General features: G+C 31.3%; 3 protein-coding genes across 3 annotated transcripts; 1 reads left to right on the top strand and 2 right to left on the bottom strand.

Annotated features, from left to right (window-relative positions):
• Positions 1-9,505: 9,505 nt before the first annotated feature.
• On the top strand, positions 9,506-10,214 carry LOC146911457 (histone H2AX-like). Its single transcript, XM_085725960.1, has 2 exons — positions 9,506-9,781; positions 9,882-10,214. The coding sequence occupies exons 1-2, from the start codon at positions 9,584-9,586 to the stop codon at positions 10,101-10,103; spliced, it is 420 nt and encodes a 139-aa protein (XP_085582086.1). The 5' UTR covers positions 9,506-9,583; the 3' UTR covers positions 10,104-10,214.
• Positions 10,215-17,543: 7,329 nt separating this feature from the next.
• Positions 17,544-18,288, bottom strand: LOC146911456 (histone H2AX). Its single transcript, XM_085725645.1, has 2 exons — positions 17,994-18,288; positions 17,544-17,893 (listed from the first exon to the last, which is right to left on the bottom strand). Exons 1-2 carry the CDS (start codon positions 18,189-18,191, stop codon positions 17,672-17,674), a joined length of 420 nt encoding a protein of 139 aa, XP_085581771.1. The 5' UTR covers positions 18,192-18,288; the 3' UTR covers positions 17,544-17,671.
• Positions 18,289-21,210: 2,922 nt separating this feature from the next.
• LOC146911455 (histidine-containing phosphotransfer protein 1-like) lies at positions 21,211-22,721 on the bottom strand. Its single transcript, XM_085725106.1, has 6 exons — positions 22,624-22,721; positions 22,409-22,539; positions 22,232-22,303; positions 21,913-21,984; positions 21,731-21,803; positions 21,211-21,629 (listed from the first exon to the last, which is right to left on the bottom strand). The coding sequence occupies exons 1-6, from the start codon at positions 22,684-22,686 to the stop codon at positions 21,585-21,587; spliced, it is 456 nt and encodes a 151-aa protein (XP_085581232.1). The 5' UTR covers positions 22,687-22,721; the 3' UTR covers positions 21,211-21,584.
• Positions 22,722-22,779: the final 58 nt, after the last annotated feature.

Raw genomic sequence — 22,779 nt, 5'->3', positions numbered from 1 at the left:
ATTCTAAACCTATTTCACACTTATTTTCCACAAACAAATATTACCATGACTTGTAAGACGAGTAACTAACAACAACACATTCACAAACAGTAAAATATCAAAAAAAAGAAGTAAATTCGTCACAAATTCACATTTCAAAATTCAATATCATGTGTCAAGGTTTAAAGTCAAGAACGTTGCGAAATTCCTCAAAATTTGATACAAAACATCACATATAAGCACGAAACTTTCACCATTTTTTCCATCAATGTTCAACATGTAAAAATCATCACAACACTTCAAAAAAGTATCAAGAAACATACAAGAATTTATTTGGAATTTTCGAAAGGATTTTAGTAAGAACACGGGTGCAAACAGCATTAGGTAGTGTTAAAATAGCAAGAAAATTGCAGAAAAATGAAATATTAAGCCCAGGCCCACAAATATGCATAAAACGGATCAGCATAACACCTGAGGATCGTCGGATTGATCCAACTGGATCAGATCCGAGATCCAAAGGTTATAGCATGTGAGGGAACACGGAACAGAGCTAGGCTAGCATGCATGGGATTATTAGCATCATATAAACTAAATACAGCAAGAACAAAACGCAGAAACACAACAAGAACCTCTCTCCATCTCTTCTCCTTCGTTGGAGACAAAAATCAGTCCGGCAAGCTTATTACTCCGGCGTGGTGGCCGGAAGTAGCACCACCGCGTCGGAGTCTCAAGAACTCTTCCGTTTCCAAGTTTTTTTACATCTTTTAAAAGAGTTTTTCATGCTCATTACGAGTCCGGATTCAATTTCGGCGAAGAAGAAGAGATTATGAGCAGATCGGAGAAAGAACATGTGAAATCAAGAAGGTGAGGAACACTTACCTCTTCTCTGCGAATTCGGTTTCGAAAGCAAGCTATGAGGCTCCTCTTTGCACACAATCAGAATTCGGACCTCCTTCCTCTTCGTTTTGCTGCGATTCTGTCTTCTTCTTCCTTCTTTGTGATCCACGCACCTTGCTGCGATTCTTTGTTGTCGTCTGCGTGAGTGTATTTGTGCGGATTCCGTTTCGAAAGATTTGCGGCGGATAGTTGAGATGTTGTGAAGGTTTTGGGAATTTGTGAAAGAAAAGGAGAACTTGGTGATTGTCCGAGTTCGATGATGATGATTGTGGAGTTGAATTGAATTTGTGATTTTGCGGTTGAATTTGCGGTGTAATTCCGATTTGATTGAGGCGTGAGGTTGTGAAAAGATTGTTGAAACTTTTTGGTGATGGAGGAGTTTGTGGTGGTTGAAGGTTGTTGATGAGAGGTTGAAGGTGGAGGAGTAGTTTGTTAGGGTGGTTTTAGTGGTGGTTGTGGTTTGTTGTGGTGGTGGAATGGTTAGAAAAGTTAGTTATGGTGGTGAAAGAGAATAGGCACGTGGGGAAAGAAAAGAGGGAAAGAAAAATGGACTTTGTTATTTTTGTGGATGTGTAAAATAATTAATGGTTGAATGAAAAATTGTGAGGTGAGTTGAATTTATAGGTGATGTGGGAATGCTTGGACCAATGAGGAAATGCCACATGGACTTGACTTGTAACAAACTTTTGTGGACCAATAGCATTTGGACACATGGCATTTGGACTCTAACAAACTTAAAAGGGATTAAAATGTAAATAACAAAAATGCGAGGACTAAAATGAAAATTAAAACTAAAATTGAATTGAAAGAGTAAAATTGAAAATTAACGTAAAGCGAGACGATTAAAATCAACAAAGCAGATTAAAATGAAACAGAAATATTATGTGAAATGACCAAAATGCCCCTAGGGGCTTAAAACGACTAAAATGACTCAGATGAAATTTTAAACTGGATTTTTAACAGGGATTTGAAGCAAGAGTTTATACAAGCGAATTAAAAGACTCAGAGACAATTTTTTAGAATTTAAACAGGGTTTTAACACATGAAAAGACTAAAATGCCCCTAGGGGCAAAACTGACCCAAAATGACTTCAAATGCAATTTTAAAATGGATTTTGACATAGAATGAAACAGAGACTTATTCTAACCAAATGACAAGACTCAAACAAATTTTTAAAAATTGAAAGAAATTTTAACATAGGAAATGACCAAAATGCCCCTAGGGGCTATACTGGCTAAAAGATGACTTAACTGATATTTTTTTGAAATGAATTTTGACATGAGATTGAAACAAGGGCTTATACAAACCAATTTAAAAGACTCAAACAATTTTCAAAGATTAAAATGAATTGAATGCAGGAAATGACTAAAATACCCTTTTTCATGAATTTTTGCAAATAACATTGAAATAAAATGCAGAGAAAAATGTAATTGACCAGAGACATATCAAATGACTTATAATGCCAGAAAAGAAGAATTAAACAAGTATTTTTAGGTCCAAAATTAGGGTATAACACTCCTCACTTTTGGATTTTCTTCCACCACAACCTTGTGACACTCAATCTCCATCTGAACCAGCTTCCTCTGAGACTCATGTGCTTTCTCAACAAGATCACCACACTGAACATCAAACTTTTCAAATAAAACTTGATTTGACACCAAGAAATCATCTAAAATATTCTGAAGTTGAGTATTGTGATCGATATTGATCACCTCTTTCTTCCCTTCACCATCACTACCTGGTTGATTCGCCTCATAATGACCACAACTCGAGATTTTGTTGTCCAAAATTTTGATCTTAAAAGATAGCATATATTTTTCATACTGCAACTTAGCAATCTCTTCTGTGTCATAGAGGAGTAACCTGTCTATCATAGCTGCAAAACTTGGATAAACTTTTCAGCAGCACAGTACAATGAGAAGAAAACAAAGAGCATAATATTTTTTTTTATAAATATATATATACAAAAATATAAAAGACAGAAATCCTAAATAATAACGTAATTTCCTTGTTGAAATAATTCAACAGTCCCCGGCAGCGGCGCCAAAAACTTGATAGACGTTTGGCAAGTGTACCAATAACTATCGAAGTAGTAAAAATATCGTTCCCACAAGGACTGGTTTTAACTTCAATAATTCAATTGCGTTATATAATTAGGATGTATAAAAGTTATTTTTGGTTTGCCACTAGGCAGTAGATTTGGTTTGATTTTAAGAAATCAAATAAAAAAGTAAAGATTTGATTAAGAAAATATGGAGAGAGATGAGATCAGGTCTTCGAATCCTCTATGTTTCCCCTAATTGGTTACTGCACCTATTATTACTAATGATTCTCTAGTTTCACGATAGTTAACAAATTAGCCCTAATCAATCCCTTGAGTTAGGACCCTCTTTTTAAACTACAGCCCCTAATTCCTTAGGTGGTCTAATAATCATCAAAGGTTTAAGCACGTTAACCTAATATCACTAACAAACGATTATCCATTCCTAGACTAACCATGTTTATTAGAACAATTCAATTAGGTCTAAGTCGAAAGCTATGGTCAGTAGTCATTCGATCTCACAAAATCATGTTTATATTTGATCAGGATATAAAAAGCAGTAAGAACAATTGAATTGAATGAAAACTAGAATATCATTAATAAGTAATAGAGTTTCACAGCAACATATGATCAATTAGGGTTACATAGGTTCATCTCCGACCTAATCTCTAAGAGATTTAGCTACTCATAATTGAGTTTACAAATAGCATAATCAATGAAAGAATTAAAACATACATAAACTGGGTTAGAGATGATGAAATCCTCTCCGCTGCAGCCTTCTGGGTGTTAAAATCGCACTTTCGTTCTCCCAAATCGTAACTCTTGTTCTTCAGATTGAGTGCAGTATTTATAGAAGTCATGGGCCTGACCCATCAAAATCGCGCCGCGCCTTGTATAATGGCGTGCCGCGATTTCCTCTTTACAGGAAGTGTGTATTTTTGCTTCAAAAATCGCAGCACGGCTTGAAATTGGCGTGGCGCGATTTCCTTCGAACAGACTTCAAATTTGAAGCTTTTTGCACTCCAGAACAGTATAAATTGCATGAGAACTCTATCAAAATGTCACAATAAGTCCCTAATATTACGTAATGACAGAATGTCATCAACACACACACACATGCATGCGTGGGTTAAAATACTGTAGAATACAACAGTAATTATAAGTTAAATGCGGATTGGGTTGAACAATACACTCTGACCCAAAAACACGTCTAAAAATAACAATTATTTGTCAAAACACAACTCATTATCATCCAAAACATAATACTCGACCATAATTTGATGGAAATAAAGCAATGAAAAAAAACACTTGGATTTCCTGTTCACATCACTATCGAACGTTAAAAACTACACATACTCAAATTAATGATTAGTTATGAAAAGTAAATAAAAATGAATTATGATTTATGAAGCTTGGTTTATTTTCCATAATGAAGATTTATACTGCATCCATAGTCAGATGTCTAGAATGATAGCAAATAGTCAATCAAATATTAGTAGTAAGTCTGTCATAAAAAATTATTTGACCATTAGCTTTACACGTGTTTGACTTATGTTTTCACTTTTTATGTGTGTGTGTGTGTGTGTGTTTCAAATGAGAAGTGATTTTAAAACGAAAAGTGAGAAGGTTAAATATCTGCCAATAGATTAAATAAACGGTTTAGATCAATTTTAATTCAAAACGAATAACTTGACCATCCCTTCAATTCAATTGTATTCTCTCACATTATTAGACAACGCTTTATACTAAATCATTGAACATTAACAGTTTATTAAAATTGCACTATGTTATAGTACTATAACACCGCTAACTTACAACACATACTTTGATAAAGTGAAAACCGTTTTATTCTGGTATTTGTTTACAATACAACATTCTCTATTTTAAAAGCAATTTACAAATATTAAATGCATAAAACAACAATTGTCTGCATTACTTCAGAATTACACTAATAACAGCATGTGAACAAGTTCTTAGGCAAAAAACGCATAGACATGCTTACACTTTTAAGGACGGACAATCAAACAAAAAATATTTACCTACAACTACAATCACCTACGAACCTGTAATGACTGCACTCCGTTATGACGCTGCATTTAGAATTCAGGTCATTCGATATGCATGCTTTGGAGAGAGAAAAAAAACTAAACAGTTAATTCAACTTCAGTGTTGAGCATTAAACTAAAGATGAATGAATTTAAACAACAAAAAACAAAGGCATGTAACTACTCAAACTCGAACTGTTAAAGTTGTGCTTACCAGAACATTTTGATCTTAAAAACCATATGGGAAAAACCGTACATCTTGGCAAAGATGGTGTGACCCTGTGCATGATGAGATAATTATTAAAAGATAGGAAAACCGAAATCAACCACTGATGTAAACATAAGCAGTATAAAAAGAAAATTTAAAATTTTAAAAATCTAAATTGTAAAAGAAAAATATTGGAATATGAAATCATATAAAAATATATAGCCATGAGATATCAAAAGGGAATTAACGTTGAAATGCTCTCGATATTTTCTAGTGCATTATAGATCAACTTGATACTGTCTCCTTTGTGCAAACTCATTTCTTCATCAACTTCACATTTTTAACTCGACGTACTAAGTACTAGCAGTAATAAAACCAAACGAGCATATACATATCATACAATAATGCATTTCAGTGATTTCAAAAACTAGTTAAAAGTTGATGAAAATAGAAGCATACACTTCTTCAGGCTCTCGAACATCAATCAACGGTGTCTCCTCCAAAAAGTTGGGATCTTGAAATTTCACATACAACTTGAATGTTTTAAAGCATCGTTTCTTCCCTAACAATTCAAAGAGTAAATATACAAGGCATGAGAAACTCCTTGAAACAAACAACAACTACTATTACTAAGTCTTATCGCATAAGATCATGTTGGCTACTTGGATCAAGCCATCAATAAGCGTTAATAAATAACAAAATATTCAATTAATTTCACATTGGAACTAAACATATTTTATAATCCAACTTAAAAAACACATGTCAGGAAATACCTCTCAGATAAAACTTGCAGCAGATGATATCCAAATTGTGTCTTGCACCTTAAAACTTTGTTTAAAGGTGCACTATATGCTGCTTCCTCAAATTAGGAACCTATCACATTTTCATAATCAGAGATACGTTCAATCACATAACTGTACTATTGCAGTCCATAAAATTTGGGTTGGTCTAATTCAACCATACGAGTTTGACTTGACTTGTAAGATGATAACTACTCAAATTTATACGTACTTTTTTATTTTTGAAAGAGCCAAATTTATTAAAATAATCAAGCCAGAACACAAGACGTATCCGGTGGGAGAAATAGTTTTTTGTTTATTGTAGAGGTTCCAAATTGGGGATAATAGTTGCCGTCTTATTGTTTTTCCTCGACATGTGTCTATTTTATTGCTCTGCATGTTGTTTATTATATTTTAAGTAAAATTTAACTTCATTAGTAGGTATGATTTTTTGCGTGCATTGTAAATTTGTGATATTATAATTCTTAATCGTGCTAATAGAAGCTTAGGAGCATATATACTTGGTATTATAATTCTTTTGCATATATATTTAGCTCTTATAAACATTTTAACCTCTGGTTATAATATATAAGGGGTCTTAAACGAAAAGTTTGAATATATGGATGACTGGATGTCAAAGATAATTTCTAAAGTGTCTAAAACCAAAAGTTAGAATATTTATAAGGGTAAAAAACAATTTTAACCCTACAAAAAATATGTGAAAACAAATAATAAGAGACAAAATAACTAACTAACTAACTAACATTGATATTGTCCCCTGTCTAAGTTTAAAATAGTCACTAGCGTAATTTATAATTCACCCATCAAATAATAGAATGTTACAAGACTCAAACCTGTGTGATTATGCGAGAGAAAAAAATGTTATTTCATAGACATTATTCATAAACTAGACTCAAACCTATGTGATGCAGGTTTTTTTTACTTTCGCATATCAATATCAAATTGACTATATTAATATCTGTCACAATCCTTCTTGTTTTTTTTTTTTTGAGGGAGCATGCCACAATCATATCCTTGAATCTATTATCTATTATATATAACATTTAGATAAAAAACTGTAATGAAAAATCAAGTTACATTAATTTGAAAAAATGAGGAAATAACCAACTATTTATAAGGAAACTCAGATACAATTGGTTATCATAAACAACACCCAAAATTGTTTATGGGGTTTGAGGTTTATCAAAAACACATTTTAGGAATACACATTTTAGGTTTTCAATAAACAACTGCTGTTAATTTTAAAGGATATATTCGTTTAAAAACAAATACCCATTCACAAAGTTTTAGTAGGTTTCTAAAATACTTCTCGCTACTAATTGATTTAAATGATTTATTTTTATGTTCATTGCTGATTATAGCTTAGCCAGTTATACGTTGATTTTTAGATTTGAAGTTTGATTGAAAAATACTATTCGAACAGAGATTTTAAGATAAATCATCTAATTTCGGGGTTAATCACCATGAATATGTTTAAATTCAGTAGTCATAAAATCATTAGTGATGCCGATGATATTGATGTTAGCATGAAATATGTATGTTTAGTCATTAGAATAATTGAAAAAGTGATTAATGAAATCTAACCCCAACATCTTTAACTCTTTGTCAACTTACATTCCTTTTATTTGTTTTTAACTTTCATTCAAAACTTATAAATCAAAACCAACCAACCCATAACTTAAAATTGTAACCACTTTTGAACGAAGTTAATACCACAATATTTACTTTTGATATATCTTATGAAACACTCAAGCAAAATGCGAGCCAAACAAATTATTTTTCTTGTATAACCAGTGGCGGAGCCAGGATTTTTCTAGAGCCTGGGCGAAATTTTTGTCCCGAATTCATATATGACATAATATATATATATATAGAGTCATAAATAGAAATAAAAGAGGTTCATTATTTTTTCAACAAAAGTACAATTTGAAATAAGAGAGAAGAAATATAACCTGACAATGGCGTGCTAAATAAAATTAGGAGGTAAATGCCCTTTCCGCGACCTCTTCTAGTCTTGAACGACCCCGAACCGGTATTTCTTCATCCATATTTGGCACCGGAATACCTTTAGCAACACAAAATTCTTGTACTTCAACAAAACGGTCTTCGCGGTGTGAATTAATCAAAACATTTCACAAAACGTATTAAAACTATTTATATTATCATATAATGTATAATAACTTAGATCAATACTTTTTCTCCATAATTATAACATGTTTAAAGTAAATAGAATAATAAAAATAGACTACATTTAGTAAAGATAGAATGTTTGACAGACTGAAAAGAAATTAACTAATAACTAACTACTCATAGCATATCTTTAAACAAAGTTCATGATCAATTAACTACATTTAGTTCACATCATAAATTTTTATGAATAAAAAAGAGGCATTAAAGTGCCAAAAATGGTGTAAAAAATAATAAAAATGGTGAAGAAATAAATAAAAACAAAATTGGCTCAGCTGAATTAAATCTGGACCACTTGATGCATCAAGGGGTCCAAACTTAATCACTAAAGGGCTCATCACAGCCACAAGATCTAAATCAAAGAGTTAAAAAAACAAGGGTGCACAGTATACGATGGACAGACGTGCGTGTGAACATTCAGCAAATAGGACAAAAAAGCTGTGGGACCCGCGTGAGTCATTGGAAGAGAAAGAGAGTCCACTCTTTCTTCTTCCTCTAGCCACGTGAATGAACAACACAAAAACCATCAAAGCTTCAAATTTTTTAAAACCTCAAATATTCATCAAATCTCACAAACTAAAATACCATTTTGCTTGGATTTTCACTCTGATCATGAATCTAAGCTTATATTTCATAGTGAATGTTTGTACAGAGAGAAAAGCAGAGCCTGGGCAAAACAAGTAAAGCAGAAGCAGAAGCATGGAGTCGCGACTAATGGGTTGGGTTTGTTGCAAGTAAAGCAGAAGCAGAGCCTGGGCACTAGCCCAGCCTAGCTAGGGGGTGAAACCGGCCCTATGTATAACTATTATTAAAATATCAAGGTCAATCACATGTTCATAAGTGAAACTAGTCTTGCATCATGCATAAATTAATTTTCACAATGAAATCAATACATCACTATTTAATCAAACGAGATATAATAAAACATATTGATACAATGATGAAAAACACATCTACGTCTAGTGTTAGACTATTCACTAAAACAATATAAATTTTATTTTTTCACTTGTTTAGTTGATAAATCTAATCCATACTTTATAGTTTATAATAAACTTGGAATGGATTCTAATATTTTTCTTAAATAAATAAAGTTTGACATGAAATCAAAAAAACGTAAACAACATAATAGTGTTTTTATCTTTGAAAAATGGTTTGAAAAAATAAATAAATAAAAAAAGGCAGAAGTGAAAATAAGATGGCGCGGGGTAGTTCAAAAGTTCGGAAAACGAAAGGAATGGTAGTTTCCCGCGAACGTTAGCAAGAAAGGTAATGACACGCTGGCAACCCTCTCAACCAATAAACGCAGAGGTTGGGGTCCTATATAAACATTCCACCGGAACTTAAACATCAGTGCTCGTCATCTCAGTTCTCTCTCCGATAGTTTTCAATCTCAAAATTTCCAATTTTTCCGAATCCGATCAGAAAAATGGATTCTGCTGTTACCACCAAGGGAGGAAGGGGGAAACCGAAGGCTTCCAAATCAGTTTCCAGATCTTCAAAGGCCGGACTTCAATTCCCCGTCGGAAGAATCGCAAGATTCCTCAAGGCCGGCAAATACGCCGAACGTGTTGGTGCCGGAGCTCCGGTATACCTCTCTGCGGTCCTTGAGTATCTCGCTGCTGAGGTTCGTTTCTTTTCTTCAATTTCCCTTTCACTCTCTTTTTTGTATAATTTAGGGTTCTAGATCCAATTTGATTAAACTGTATTTTCATTTTGGTATTTAGGTTTTGGAATTGGCTGGGAACGCTGCAAGGGACAACAAGAAGAACCGTATTGTACCAAGGCACATTCAGCTTGCTGTCAGGAACGATGAAGAACTCAGCAAGCTTTTGGGAACTGTGACCATTGCTAATGGTGGTGTTCTGCCTAATATTCATCAGACTTTGCTCCCAAAGAAGGTTGGAAAGGGCAAAGGAGAAATTGGATCTGCCTCTCAAGAATTTTAGGGTTTCTGTGCAATCTTAGTTTTTTTATGACGAGTTGTAACATAATGTTTAATTTCCATATGCTCCATTCATGAAAAGAACAATATTGAATAATGAATTCGTTTGTTTCAATCAAGTGAGTCATGTCATAAACTAAATTTTGATGATGTAATCTTAGCGCCAAAGCTGTAGTCATATCATTCTTCTTGCAGAAAACAGAGATATCTTATTCTTAAATCACCTTAAATCGAATTGGGTTAAACAGGGATATATTGAGTAACAATAATCAACAATAGTACTTAGCCTATTACCCATCTCTAAACCCTTGGTTTGCTTAACACATGTATTGGACTTTGAAGCGAGGATTACTCTACCGTGTAAGGCACATTTTATTTTTGTTAACCATCTGGTGGGAAATGACTTTGATTCGGATTTCACCTAAGACACTAGTAAAGTCCAATAAAAAAAAAAAGTTTGATCAAAGAATTGAACTTAGGTTTTACTCAACAATTCATCATTATTTGAGCTTATTAACCATTAAGTTTAATTGCTTGATTGTATTATACACACTTGGGTAATTAATAATTGAGTAAAAAAATAATTTGTTCTCTAAAATATCACATTTGATCTGAGTTGGTCTTGAATTATAAAAATATATTAAATAGTTTTTAAACAATCAAGTTAGTATTGTAACAAAAAAATACGACCAATCAAGTTAGTCCCTCATATTATTCTCAGAGAAAAAATTAGTCCCTCAAATCTCTTAAAAACAAGAGTGAATGTTTGCTTAGGGACTTTTTTGATAAAACAATAATAGTTAGGAGATATTTAGTATATTTTTGTAGTTCGTGTATCAAAATGGAGGCAAGATGAAAGTTTAAGGATCCAATTGATGATTTATTCATTAATTATCAGTGCTTTTAAAATTGACTAGTTAAATAGTTAATAAGTACTTGACAAAAAAAAAAAGTTAATAAGTATACATGTTAAGAAAACTTCAATTTTATATTTTCTTCCACTTGCATTCAAAAGTCTCAAAGAAATACATTTGATGTTGCAAAACAGAAATGAAGAAAAAAAGTAAGCTATTTGGCGTTGAACTGAATAACTGAACTTATTGCTAACAAATTTAATCAAAAAGCAAAGTTTAGTATGATTAGTTTAAATGATTTGTTTATGACTTTCTCTATCTACAATTCAAAGCTAACATAGCTAAACAAGTTACCTAGGTACTTGACGTTGATACAGAGACATTATACGAAAAATATTTTCTACTTAACCCACACTCCATCTTACTTGAATCAACTAAGCCAATATCTTCCATTTATGGTAAGTGGCCAAAGAGAAATGAAAGTTCACAGTTTTTAATCACATTAGGTTTCATATCATCTCTTTCACCTGTGTAGGCATGGATCCACGCTCGTTAGTAAGAGTGTTCATGGTAGTTCTTATGGAATCATAGCTAGGTGGGAGATAAGGATTTCTAGCCATGTTGAATGACAAACAAACATAATAAAATAGTATAGCTATCTCAAATGATAAATGGTATCTTGCTTCGTTGTTGAATGCCCTTTTTTGTTGGTCCATCACTTGGTGACTTCATCTTCCCTTTTATTTTTATCAACAAGAGGATTCAAACTTGTAAAAGAGCAAAGGGCAAAGGATCTTGTAAATGCTTTGTTGTAAAGTACTTTCTTCATGGCTAAATACATTCATTTATCACTAGTGAACAAGTAGCCATGTCAAATCTCTTTTCTCTCGCTAAACGACAATTTACTCTACAATAAAAACCCGGAAGTTATCTGAAAACATAAAATTTAGAGTAAATTACACTCCCCTCCCTCAAAGATACTTGAATTACACTCCCCTCCTCTCTTATGTTAAAATATACACTCCCCTCCCTTGAAAAGTAAAGTTGATACTCCCCTCCCTTTTGAGATGCTTGAATTTCAACACTCTCCCTTAATAATTAAATATACACCACACTTTAATCTATTTTAACATAAATAAACATTTTTATAATATATACTAATTTTGAATCACGATTTAAAAAACATAAATTCGTTTTTTTTATAATTTATATATGTCAATTATAATTAAATTTAAATATTTTTAGATTAATTTTATAATTTGGAGTATAAGATTCACATTTAAATAAGCATTACTTAATTGATTTTAGTTATTTTTCACATATTTTAATTTTATTTTGGGTTGTTTCATATTTTATAATAGGATTTTAAACTACATGCTAATGAAATTGTGAATAAAAAATAGTGAAAAATATGTATTCAAATTTTGATTATATTAAAATGAACCTGTAATACTATTTTTCTTCAAAGCGCGTTAGACTATTTTTTTTCTAGATTATTAGAAATAAAAAAAATATTGAGGGAGTAAAGCGTAGATTTTAACATAAGAGGGGAAGGGAATGTAATTCAAGCTTCTCTTAAGGGATGCGAGTGAAATATTTTCTAATATGTTTTGAATAAGAAGGGAGGGAAGTGTATATTTTAACATAGGGTTAATTATGTTTCTAGTCCCTATAAAATAGCGACCTTGTAAGTTTAGTCCCTACTTAATTTTAATAGCATTTTTAGTCCCTAATTTTGTTTTTCTGCACTGAGTATTAGTCCCTACTCAATTCAAATTTGTTTAATTTATGCTTAAATTCTTAAATTTTTGAACAATTTTTTGCAGACATGTTTAGAACATTACTAAAAGTTCGTCCGCAAAAAATTATCGCAAAATTTGATTTCTACATCCAGATTTTATTACTTTTTATCTTTAACTTTTGTCGTTTTAAAAAATTCATATTTAATTCATTTCATGTCAGAAAATTCTAAATTTTAGTAAACGAACCTTTCATAGTGTTCTAATCTTGTCTCAAAAAAATCGTTCAAAAATTTAAGAGTTTAAGGATAATTAATCAAACTTTGTTTTAGCAGGGACTAAAATTATAAGTAAATTTTTTTTATAGGGACTAAAAATGCTATTAAAATTAAGTAGGGACTAAACTTACAAGGTCGCTATTTTATAGGGACTAGAAACATAATGGGTAAACAGTGCTTTTAGCCCCTGTAATATAGGGCACTTTTGGGTTTAGCCCCTGTAAATTTTTTTTTTTAGATTCCACCCTCATAAAATTTTTTTGTTTTGGTTTTGGCCCCTGACCCCCATGAGTCAGCAGAATCTTTGACGTGGCACGCCACGTCAGCAGATTCTGCTGACGTGGCACGCTGACTGTATAATTATTTTTATTTTTTATTTTTTTATTGGGGATACACGTGGCATTTTTGTTTTTTTTTTAAAAAAAATTTAAAAAAATATTAAAAAATTCTGGAAAATTGAAAAATTAATAAAAAAATTCTGGAAAAATTAAAAATCAATAAAAAAATTGAAAAAAATATTAAAAAATTCTGGAAAATCAAAAAATTAATAAAAAATCTGGAAAAATGAAAAATTAATAAAAAATTGAAGAAAAAATTAAAAAATTCTGGTAAATTGAAAAATTAATAAAAAATATTAAAAAATTCTGGAAAATCGAAAAAATTAATAAAAAATCTATAAAAATGAAAAATTAATAAAAAATTGGAAAAAATATTAAAAAATTCTAGAAAATTGAAAAATTAATAAAAATGAAAAAAATTGAAAAAAAACGGAAAAAATTAAAAAAATCTGGAAAAATTAATAAAAATAAAAAAAATATGAAAAAATTTAAAAAATCCTGAAAAATTAATAAAAATAAAATAATCTAATAAAATGAAATTTTCTAAAAAAATTGAAATTCTGGAAAAATGAAATTTTAATGAAAATTATTTTTTGAAATTTTTGAAATTTTCATTAGTATTTCTCAAAAAATTTCCTGGAATTTTTGTGTGTTTATAAACCGAGAATAAGGGAAAAAAATATGTGTATTTATAAACCGAGGTTAGGTTTTTTATGTATCTTTCGAAATTTTCATTAGTATTTTTTCTGGGAATTTTTGTTTATTTATAAACCGGGAACTTTTGTGTATTTATAAACCGAGAATAAGGGAAAAAATACACTGAAAAAACCTAAGCTCGACATATATACTAATCAAAATATCGAAAAATACGAATGATTAATCTTTTTAATTTTTTTTTGAAAATTTCGAATTTTTTTTAAATATTTTCCAGAATTTTTTTTATTTTCCAGAATTTTTTCATTATTTTTCATTTTATTGGATTTTTTTATTTTTATTAATTTTTCCAGATTTTTTTAACTTTTTCCGTTTTTTTTCATTTTTTTTCATTTTTATTAATTTTTCAATTTTCCAGAATTTTTTTATATTTTTTTCAATTTTTTATTGATTTTTCATTTTTCCAGAATTTTTTAATTTTTTAAATTTTTTTTTAAATTTTTTTTATTAATTTTTAATTTTTCCAGAATTTTTTTATTTTTTTAAATTTTTTTTATTAATTTTTCAATTTTCCAGAATTTTTAAATATTTTTTTAAATTTTTTTTATTAATTTTTAATTTTTCCAGAATTTTTTTATTTTTTTAAATTTTTTTTATTAATTTTTCATTTTTCCAGAATTTTTTAATATTTTTTTTAATTTTTTAAAAAAAAAAACAAAAATGCCACGTGTATCCCCAATAAAAAAATAAAAAATAAAAATAATTATACAGTCAGCGTGCCACGTCAAAGATTCTGCTGACTCATGGGGTCAGGGGCCAAAACCAAAACAAAAAAATTTTATGAGGGTGGAATCTAAAAAAAAAATTTTACAGGGGCTAAACCCAAAAGTGCCCTATATTACAGGGGCTAAAAGCACTGTTTACCCAAACATAATTAACCCTTTAACATAAGGGGAGAGGGGAGTGTAATTCAAGCTTTGAGGGAAGGGAAGTATAATTTACTCTAAAATTTATTTTGGATGCTCTCTTCACCAAATTAGGGGATTTTCCAATCGTATGGGTTTTTTATTCATCTTTACTCTTCAATGTTGCCAAGCCAAAGGCATGATATTGATATGTAACAGAATTAAAACTGCGGATGTTCATTTCTCTTCGTCTTCGGCCACAAACAATATGCAAAAGATATTGGATTGGTTGATTCAGATATAGGCTAAGCAGACCATATTTTTTCTAGAGCAGTGATATATGAACAACTATTTAATATAATTTTTGTGGCAACTTCTTTTTTCTCTCTTTTCATTGGTTAAAAACAATGAAGAGTTCATTGGTTAAAAACAATGAAGAGAGAAAAAAGAAGAGAGAGAATAAGAATATAATGTGAGTATGAGAGAGAAAGTTATCTCATAGTTATAACAAAGTGGTTGTACAAATATAATTTCTCTTTTTCCTACAATGTGTCTCTTATGTTATCATTGCCAAATACCTGGGTAACTTGTTTAGTTATGGAGATTTTTTTTTCCTGCCCCTCTTACAAAAAAAAAATGATATATCTGCCTTCTGTTCAAAATTAATGATATAATTGCCCTTGTTCTTTAATTGATTTGGCGAACATACCTTTTCAAATTTTTGGCATGTTCTAACTGTGATTTGGCGAACATGCTTATTTAATTATTTTTTTTTCAATTTTTAGATGTTTGCCACTTAAAATGGCGAACATGAATAATATTTTTTTTCAATTTTTTATATGTTTGCCACTAGAAATGGCGAGCATGTTCATTATTTTTTTTTTCATTTTTTTTTCGGTTATACCTTTTTGTTTTTTTTTTAGTTTTGGTCCCTAATGGATATAATTTTGATATCTTTTTGACATTTTTTAAACATAATATGAATATATAAAGGTTGAACATAATAAAAAATACGTGATATGGATACATCTTGATCATAAAAATATTACAATGTTGACATTCATTTGAACATAAATTGGTCATTAAGGACAAAAACGGAAAAAAAATTATGAGGATAAAAACATTCTATTTTATTTTTTAGGGACTAAAATCAAAATTCCTTATTACAAAATACTTATTTAACCCAAAAAAAACTTTAAGGCATGTTCGCCATTTGAAACCATTTTAAAGAAAAAACACACAAAATATATATATATATATATATATATATATATTTAAATGGCATGTTCGCCATTAGAAAGAAACAACACAAAAATAATAATTTAAAATGGATGCTCGCCATTTGATTGGCAGAACACAGGATACCCTGCAAAAAGCCTGCATGTTCGTCAGAAAATGTTGAAAAAAATGTTATGTTCGCCAATTCAAATAGAGAACAAGGGCATTTGGATCAATAATTTTAAACAAGGGGCAGACATATCAATTTTTTTGGTGAGAGGGTCAGGAAAAAAAAAATTTCTTTAGTTATGTTAGTTTTAAGTTGTAGATAGAGAAATCCCCAACACAAATCCTTTAATCTAATTGTGCTAGTACTGCTTTTTAATGAAGTTTGATTGCAATTAATATAGGGGACATATCACATGAGAATGACTTTCTATGTGAGAATGATAAGAATAAATAATAACCATTGGATTAAAAAGAATGCCTAAGATTAAAATCCCAAATTAAGTGAGTCACCACATCTAATCTAATCTCCAAAACTCATTCACGCATCACGCTTGGTTCTCTCACCCTAGACTTCCCAAATTCTTCCTCAGAATTACTCATCTTCTTCCTCCATCCTTCTATTCATTCAACAATGTCGAATACAGCCCAGAAATCCATTTATTCCCATTATGTCACAGTCATTTTGCTTTTTGTTTTTATTTTTTCTCTGAACAAATGCAAAGTTGAAATCCAAACCAAATCTATGGAACGTCATCTTTGAATGTTTGCTGCAATTTGTTTTCTCAATTATTAAGTTGTTTTTGAAAAAGAAGAAATTAATAAATCTGGAAATTAATAAATTTGTTCTTTTTACTCTGATTTTAATCAATTTCATTTACATGCATTTGAAATCAATTTCAATTCAACCCATAGAGAGAAGAGATAGAGATATGAAAAAACTAAAATTGGCGACGAAGATCAGAATTGAGAGAAAAAATAAATCATGGTGTAGGAAGAAATTAATAAATCATGGTGTTGGAAGAAATTAATAAATCATGGTGTTTATTAGAAATAATGGAGAGAAAAAATAATTGAAGCAGCGTTGGAAGAAGAAGAGGAAGGGAACCATCAGAATTGAGAAGTGGAACGCGCGGTTGTGAAAGGAGTGAATGAAAAATGTCACATGATTGGCACATGACTCACTTAAGTTGTTTTTTAATCTCATCCATTACTTTTAATCTAATGGTTGCAATTCATTCTCATCATTCTCACATAGAATAGCCATTCTCATATGCCCCCTTAATAAACCTTCAGTTCAACGCCAACTAGCAAGCATAGTTTTTTTCCTTATGAACTAAAAGTAATTAATTATCACACCGGTCAATTTACTAAGCACTAGTAATAAGCCAATTCAGCTTCAGTGCTAAGATTAGACTCTTCAGCATCATTTTAGGTTGTGACATAACTCGATTAAAACAAACGAATTCATTGTTCAATACTATGCTTTTCATTATCGGAGTAATGAGATAGAAATTTATCATTTATGCTACATATGAAGAAAGATAAGCTATAATTGCTCAGAACGGAACGAAGAAACCCTAGAATTCTTGAGAAGCAGATCCAATTTCTCCTTTGCCCTTTCCAACCTTCTTAGGTAGCAAAGTCTGATGAATATTAGGTAAAACACCACCATTAGCAATGGTCACAGTCCCCAAAAGCTTGCTGAGTTCTTCATCGTTCCTAACAGCAAGCTGAATGTGCCTTGGTACAATACGGTTCTTCTTGTTGTCCCTTGCAGCGTTCCCAGCCAATTCCAAAACCTAAATACCAAAATGAAAATACAGTTTAATCAAATTGGATCTAGAACCCTAAATTATACAAAAAAGAGAGTGAAAGGGAAATTGAAGAAAGGAAACAAACCTCAGCAGCGAGATACTCGAGGACGGCAGAGAGGTAGACAGGAGCACCAGCACCAACGCGTTCAGCGTATTTTCCGGCCTTAAGGAATCTGGCGATTCTTCCGACGGGGAATTGAAGTCCCGCCTTTGAAGATCTGGAAACTGATTTGGCAGCCTTTGGCTTACCCCTTCCGCCCTTAGTTGTGCCAGTGGAACTCATTTTTCTGATCGGAGAAGAAATCGAAAACCTAAAACTTGAATTTGGGAGAAATTCGGATTTGAGAAGAGTGAGAGAAAGCGAGAATAGATTTGAGGGCTCAATCGGTGGAATGTTTTTTATATAGGACCCTATCCTCTGCGCTGATTGGTCAATAGAGTAAGGCACGGATCGCCAGCGTGGCATTCTCACTCAGATTCGCGCTAAACTTTTCATTTTCGTTTTCGAACCACCCCTGCGCCAGAGGTATTCTTCCATGGTCACAAGACCAAATCAATAATGTTTGGACACACACACACAAAAAGATTCTCCTCAAAATAATCAATCATCTTTTTTATCAATAATCTTCTTTATTATTAAAAAATACTTCTTCATATGTGTGTGACCAAACACTATTTATTTGGTCATGTGACCATATTAGAATTTCCCCTGCGCCATGTCATTTGCATTTTCCACAGTTTTTTTTAGAGTAATGATATTTTAACATTCATTTGATGACAACTTTGTTGACAATTTTGTTTTTCTCACTTCTTATTGGTCAAAAACAATTGAGAGAAAAAAAAGAATAGAGATGATAACAACATCATGTGAATATGAAAGAGAAAGTTGTCCAAAAGTTGTCAAAAAGTGGATGTCAAAATATCATTTCTTTTTTTTTTATTGGTATGATTTTCGTTTTCTGTTGCAATGATTTTTAAAAATAATTTAATTCATACACATTGTTCACCTTAAGATTTCAAGATCGATTTTTTATTGTGCACAATTTTGTCATTAACACAAAACCTCTTAAAGACAGTGACTTAACCCATGAATCAACCAATTATATTTTTGGTGATATTTTCAAAATCCAAAAACAACATACGTTGTTTTAATTTTTTATATACCTATTTAAACTTGTATAGATCATAATTTTTAATCAACATTTCAAGGAAGTCCATACAATGAAACATATCAAGTACTAGAAGAAATATCATTGTTTCAATTGATAGAAACAATATATTATAATATCCAATGATCATGATTAAAATTCGGTACATCTCACTTATTCATATTCAAAAAGTTAATTTCTAATCAATATGACTGATGTTAATTTTTGTCTATTAATGTACAAAGACCTGTACATATTACCCTTCAGGTAAACAATCTTTTATTTAATTTTTTGCCAATAAAATACGTTTTTTTTATAGGTTTATATACTAGTTTAAAACTAAATCAATATAATTAAACTATTAATTACTTATGCTATGTTGTGTGAAAGGAAAGATAAATTGAAACCTTTGAAGAATATCCATTAATCAACCTTTCTTTTTATGATTATTTGTAGGTAAGATGTGTCAAGGCTAGCCATGCTATCAATTTCAATAATAGTTATCTGAATTTTTAGTATCTCAGATAGATATATATGTAAAAACAAATGAATATGTTTTGGAATAATCAATTTTTTTATAACTCCAAATGGTGTGTGCTGGAACAGTGTTTCACGCACATACACATTCACATTCACAGTGATTACTACAATTTAGACGTTTGCATTATATAGCAAAGTCTTTCTCAAAATTGATTGTTACTCTAACTATATGCAACCAATTACTTATACTGAATTACACTTTAACAGTGTGAACCAATAATTAAGTCATAGCTTTGATCAGTGAGAATTGCTTGCAGTTTGGCTTTCAACCATCCTATAGAATTTGGTGTACAAATATGGAAAGAAAACTAATCTGTTGATGTGATACTTCAATGTCAGTAATGTCCTTGGAAAAATTAATTAAATGAAGTTGTATGGTTAGAAGGACAACTTATGGTTTGGTATAATATAGGATTAGTAAAATGCAGGACTTAAACAAAGAAATGTTGAGTTTTAATATTCAAACACAGTGGTCGATTACGTAACCAACTTACACAATCCAAACTTATCAAATATAAATTTAATCAAACTAAAGATCCCATAGATTAAACATAAACCTGCGAATAAAATTAAAACAAAAAGAAAAGACGTTCTTAATCAAAACACATCAGATTCGAAGTTAATTTTTAGAGGTTGATTGGAGTAAAGGTGGCCGAACTTGAGGAGGACAGTGATAAGCCGGAACTTGCCAAATGTGCCCTGAAAACCTCTGTCGCTGACAAAAATGAAAAGTTGAAGGTGGTCGTCGCTGACTTTCAGAACGCCCTGACAAAGGCCAAAGAGAGTTTAGAGGAGAAGACCCTCACTATTACTACCCTAGAAAGAAGGTTGAAGATTATGTTAGTCGAAAAGGCTGCTATAGAGGAAGAGCTGAGACTGGCCACAAAAGAGTTAGCTTCATTTATGGAGAAGTCAATCCTATCCGAGGAGGACCTGGAGGCCGTGAAAAAAGAAAGAGAAGAGTTTGCTCCTTTAAACGTTGAGAGCGACAATTTAGTGGACCAAGTTTCCAAAGTACATATGGACTCCTTTAATAATGCCATTGCCCAGATCCAACACTTCAACCCTGGCGTGGTTTGAAGCTGAACGAGCTTGATTGCTGCAAGGAGTTTAGCGAATGGGAGATTGTCTAGATGTAATTTGTTTTGAACAAGGGCTCGGTGGCTCTTGTCTTATTTTGGTGGCCACGGTCTATGTACCCGACTTTGAAATAATTCTTGTACACTTGCACTTTGTGTTCTTTGTGAATGATTGTTTTGAATGCTTCTGTTCATGTATACCTTGTGTATTTTTTTGCGATTATTGTCTCCTTTGTGTTGGCTTCTTCTTTCTGTCTACTCGAGGAAATCTTCTCCGGTCAAGTGGTATTTTTTCTCTACCCTTTCACTCAAGTGTTTTCTTGAACTGAGATGGACTAAATGAAAGTCAATAGAGGTAGTTTTGTAAAAAAATGATTAACACATGTAAATTTTTGAAAATAATTGCATATTAAGGGACCAATAAATCTACAAAATGAGTCATATTACAAGGGAGAGAAGGAGTTGCACCGTGTTGATTAAATTACAAAAATTGAAAAAAATTGGTAGCATTAATTGTAAAGTTTACCCCTCAAAATGATAAGATTAATTCATTTTTATTTCAAATTCTGTCTAGAATCATCCCTGATGATCTATAATAAGATAAAAGACATTACTTGTAGTGCCATCTTCATTGGCAAAGATAAAGAGATTAGTATTCTTGAACAACCGGTAGAGATCAAACATTCCAACTTCCATTTTAACCAAAGGAGCAGAGGTTATTCAGTTTTCTTTTGTACAATATATGGATATGGATGGATCACTGTCTGGCTTAAATATGATAAATTCAATTCAAACCAATTGAGAATTTTTTGACTGGACACATTCATGAGCAAAATCAAAACATGAGAAAAGTGGCTGCTTTGTATGCAAATTGGAAAAGATTAATGCTTCTCTGTCCCTTATCATTCACTATCTAGGAGCCGAACCCCCTGCAGCAAAAAGTTGCTGCTCCATCTACAATCACAGAAGCAAAAACTTAGCATCTTTAAAGACGATATAAATAGTTTATAGTTATTTAATTTAATACATATATGAAGGGATCTTCATCTCCTTACCTTGAAGAGTGTCTCAAACTTGGTTTTCACTAAGGTATACTCCTGCTTTATGTCTTGCAAGCTTTTAAAGCACCTGAATGCCAAAAACATGTATATTTTTTCTTATCAGAATATAAACATTATATTGACAAAGAGTTATCAAAACATACAGAAAATTAGACATGATATTTTAAAGCTTTTACCCTTCTATGTTTTTCTCCTCACAGTAGTTTTTGAAGGCAATACAGACTCTCTGAACTCTCTGTGCGCCAATGCTGTATTTTCCAATAACTCAACGACCTTATCAAAATTATACAAGTTGTAGAAACAGCACATACAATACTTTCTTATCTTGTTTTAAGGAATTAATAAGTGACTTTAACTAACTAGTATGATTTCTTCTTATCTTATTTCAAGAACAAGGAAAGGTGAATCAATCTTTTAGTACTCTATCAACTTTCTCAATTGATGTGATTAAGTCAACGAGGTCGGTATTTATACTGCAAAAGTTCAATATATTACCTGGAGCTGCTGCCTTTCAGCTGGTGAACAAGAGCATCCACCCTTTTAAAATCAATGTTATTTTCCTGGCCTCTGCTTGGGATTAATTAGATTTATTAACTATATAGAATTATACATTACTTTGGCCCCTATACATAAAATAAAGGAAAGAGTGAATTTATTAGTATGTGTCCTTACATTTCTTTTTCCAATTGATTAAGAAGCTTCTCTGCATCCTCAAAGAAGAGAGTGACCACTTCAACAACAAAGTCAGGGTTGCTTTCATCTTGAAGTAGTTGAAGCTGGTTAAATTGATCATCTAGGAATCCCTTTTCAAAGATATCACCACAAATGAAAGAAAAGATAGAAAGAAAATGGATGCAAAATAGTAAAAACTAGAAAGTAAATGTTACCTCTTGAAAGAGGGAAGAAGTGTATTCAACCAACTGTCTTTGCAACTGAGCCACACTATACATTGTTGTTCTCTAAAGTCAGTGCTACTCAATATCTTAGGAGGTACTATTCATTTGGTGGCTAACAAGTATATATAATGCAAATTTTCTTCTCAA

Source organism: Medicago sativa, chromosome 7 (genome assembly GCF_051527215.1).
Source record: "Medicago sativa cultivar Bolivia chromosome 7, Bolivia_mono, whole genome shotgun sequence".
NCBI lineage: Eukaryota > Viridiplantae > Streptophyta > Magnoliopsida > Fabales > Fabaceae > Medicago > Medicago sativa.
The sequence above is the reverse complement of the archived record's forward strand: the minus strand, read 5'-3'. Positions and strand labels throughout refer to the sequence as shown.

Bases quoted from the DNA above. Each gene is read 5' to 3' on its own strand.
- LOC146911455 (XM_085725106.1), bottom strand. From the start codon at position 22,686: ATGTATAGTGTGGCTCAGTTGCAAAGACAGTTGGTTGAATACACTTCT. The intron at 21,985-22,231 runs GTAATATATTGA...TGGAAAATACAG, and splicing joins CTGAAAGGCAGCAGCTCCAG to CATTGGCGCACAGAGAGTTC. The intron at 21,630-21,730 runs GTAAGGAGATGA...CTGTGATTGTAG, and splicing joins AGTTTGAGACACTCTTCAAG to ATGGAGCAGCAACTTTTTGC.
- LOC146911457 (XM_085725960.1), top strand. From the start codon at position 9,584: ATGGATTCTGCTGTTACCACCAAGGGAGGAAGGGGGAAACCGAAGGCT. The intron at 9,782-9,881 runs GTTCGTTTCTTT...TTTGGTATTTAG, and splicing joins TTGAGTATCTCGCTGCTGAG to GTTTTGGAATTGGCTGGGAA.
- LOC146911456 (XM_085725645.1), bottom strand. From the start codon at position 18,191: ATGAGTTCCACTGGCACAACTAAGGGCGGAAGGGGTAAGCCAAAGGCT. The intron at 17,894-17,993 runs GTTTGTTTCCTT...TTTGGTATTTAG, and splicing joins TCGAGTATCTCGCTGCTGAG to GTTTTGGAATTGGCTGGGAA.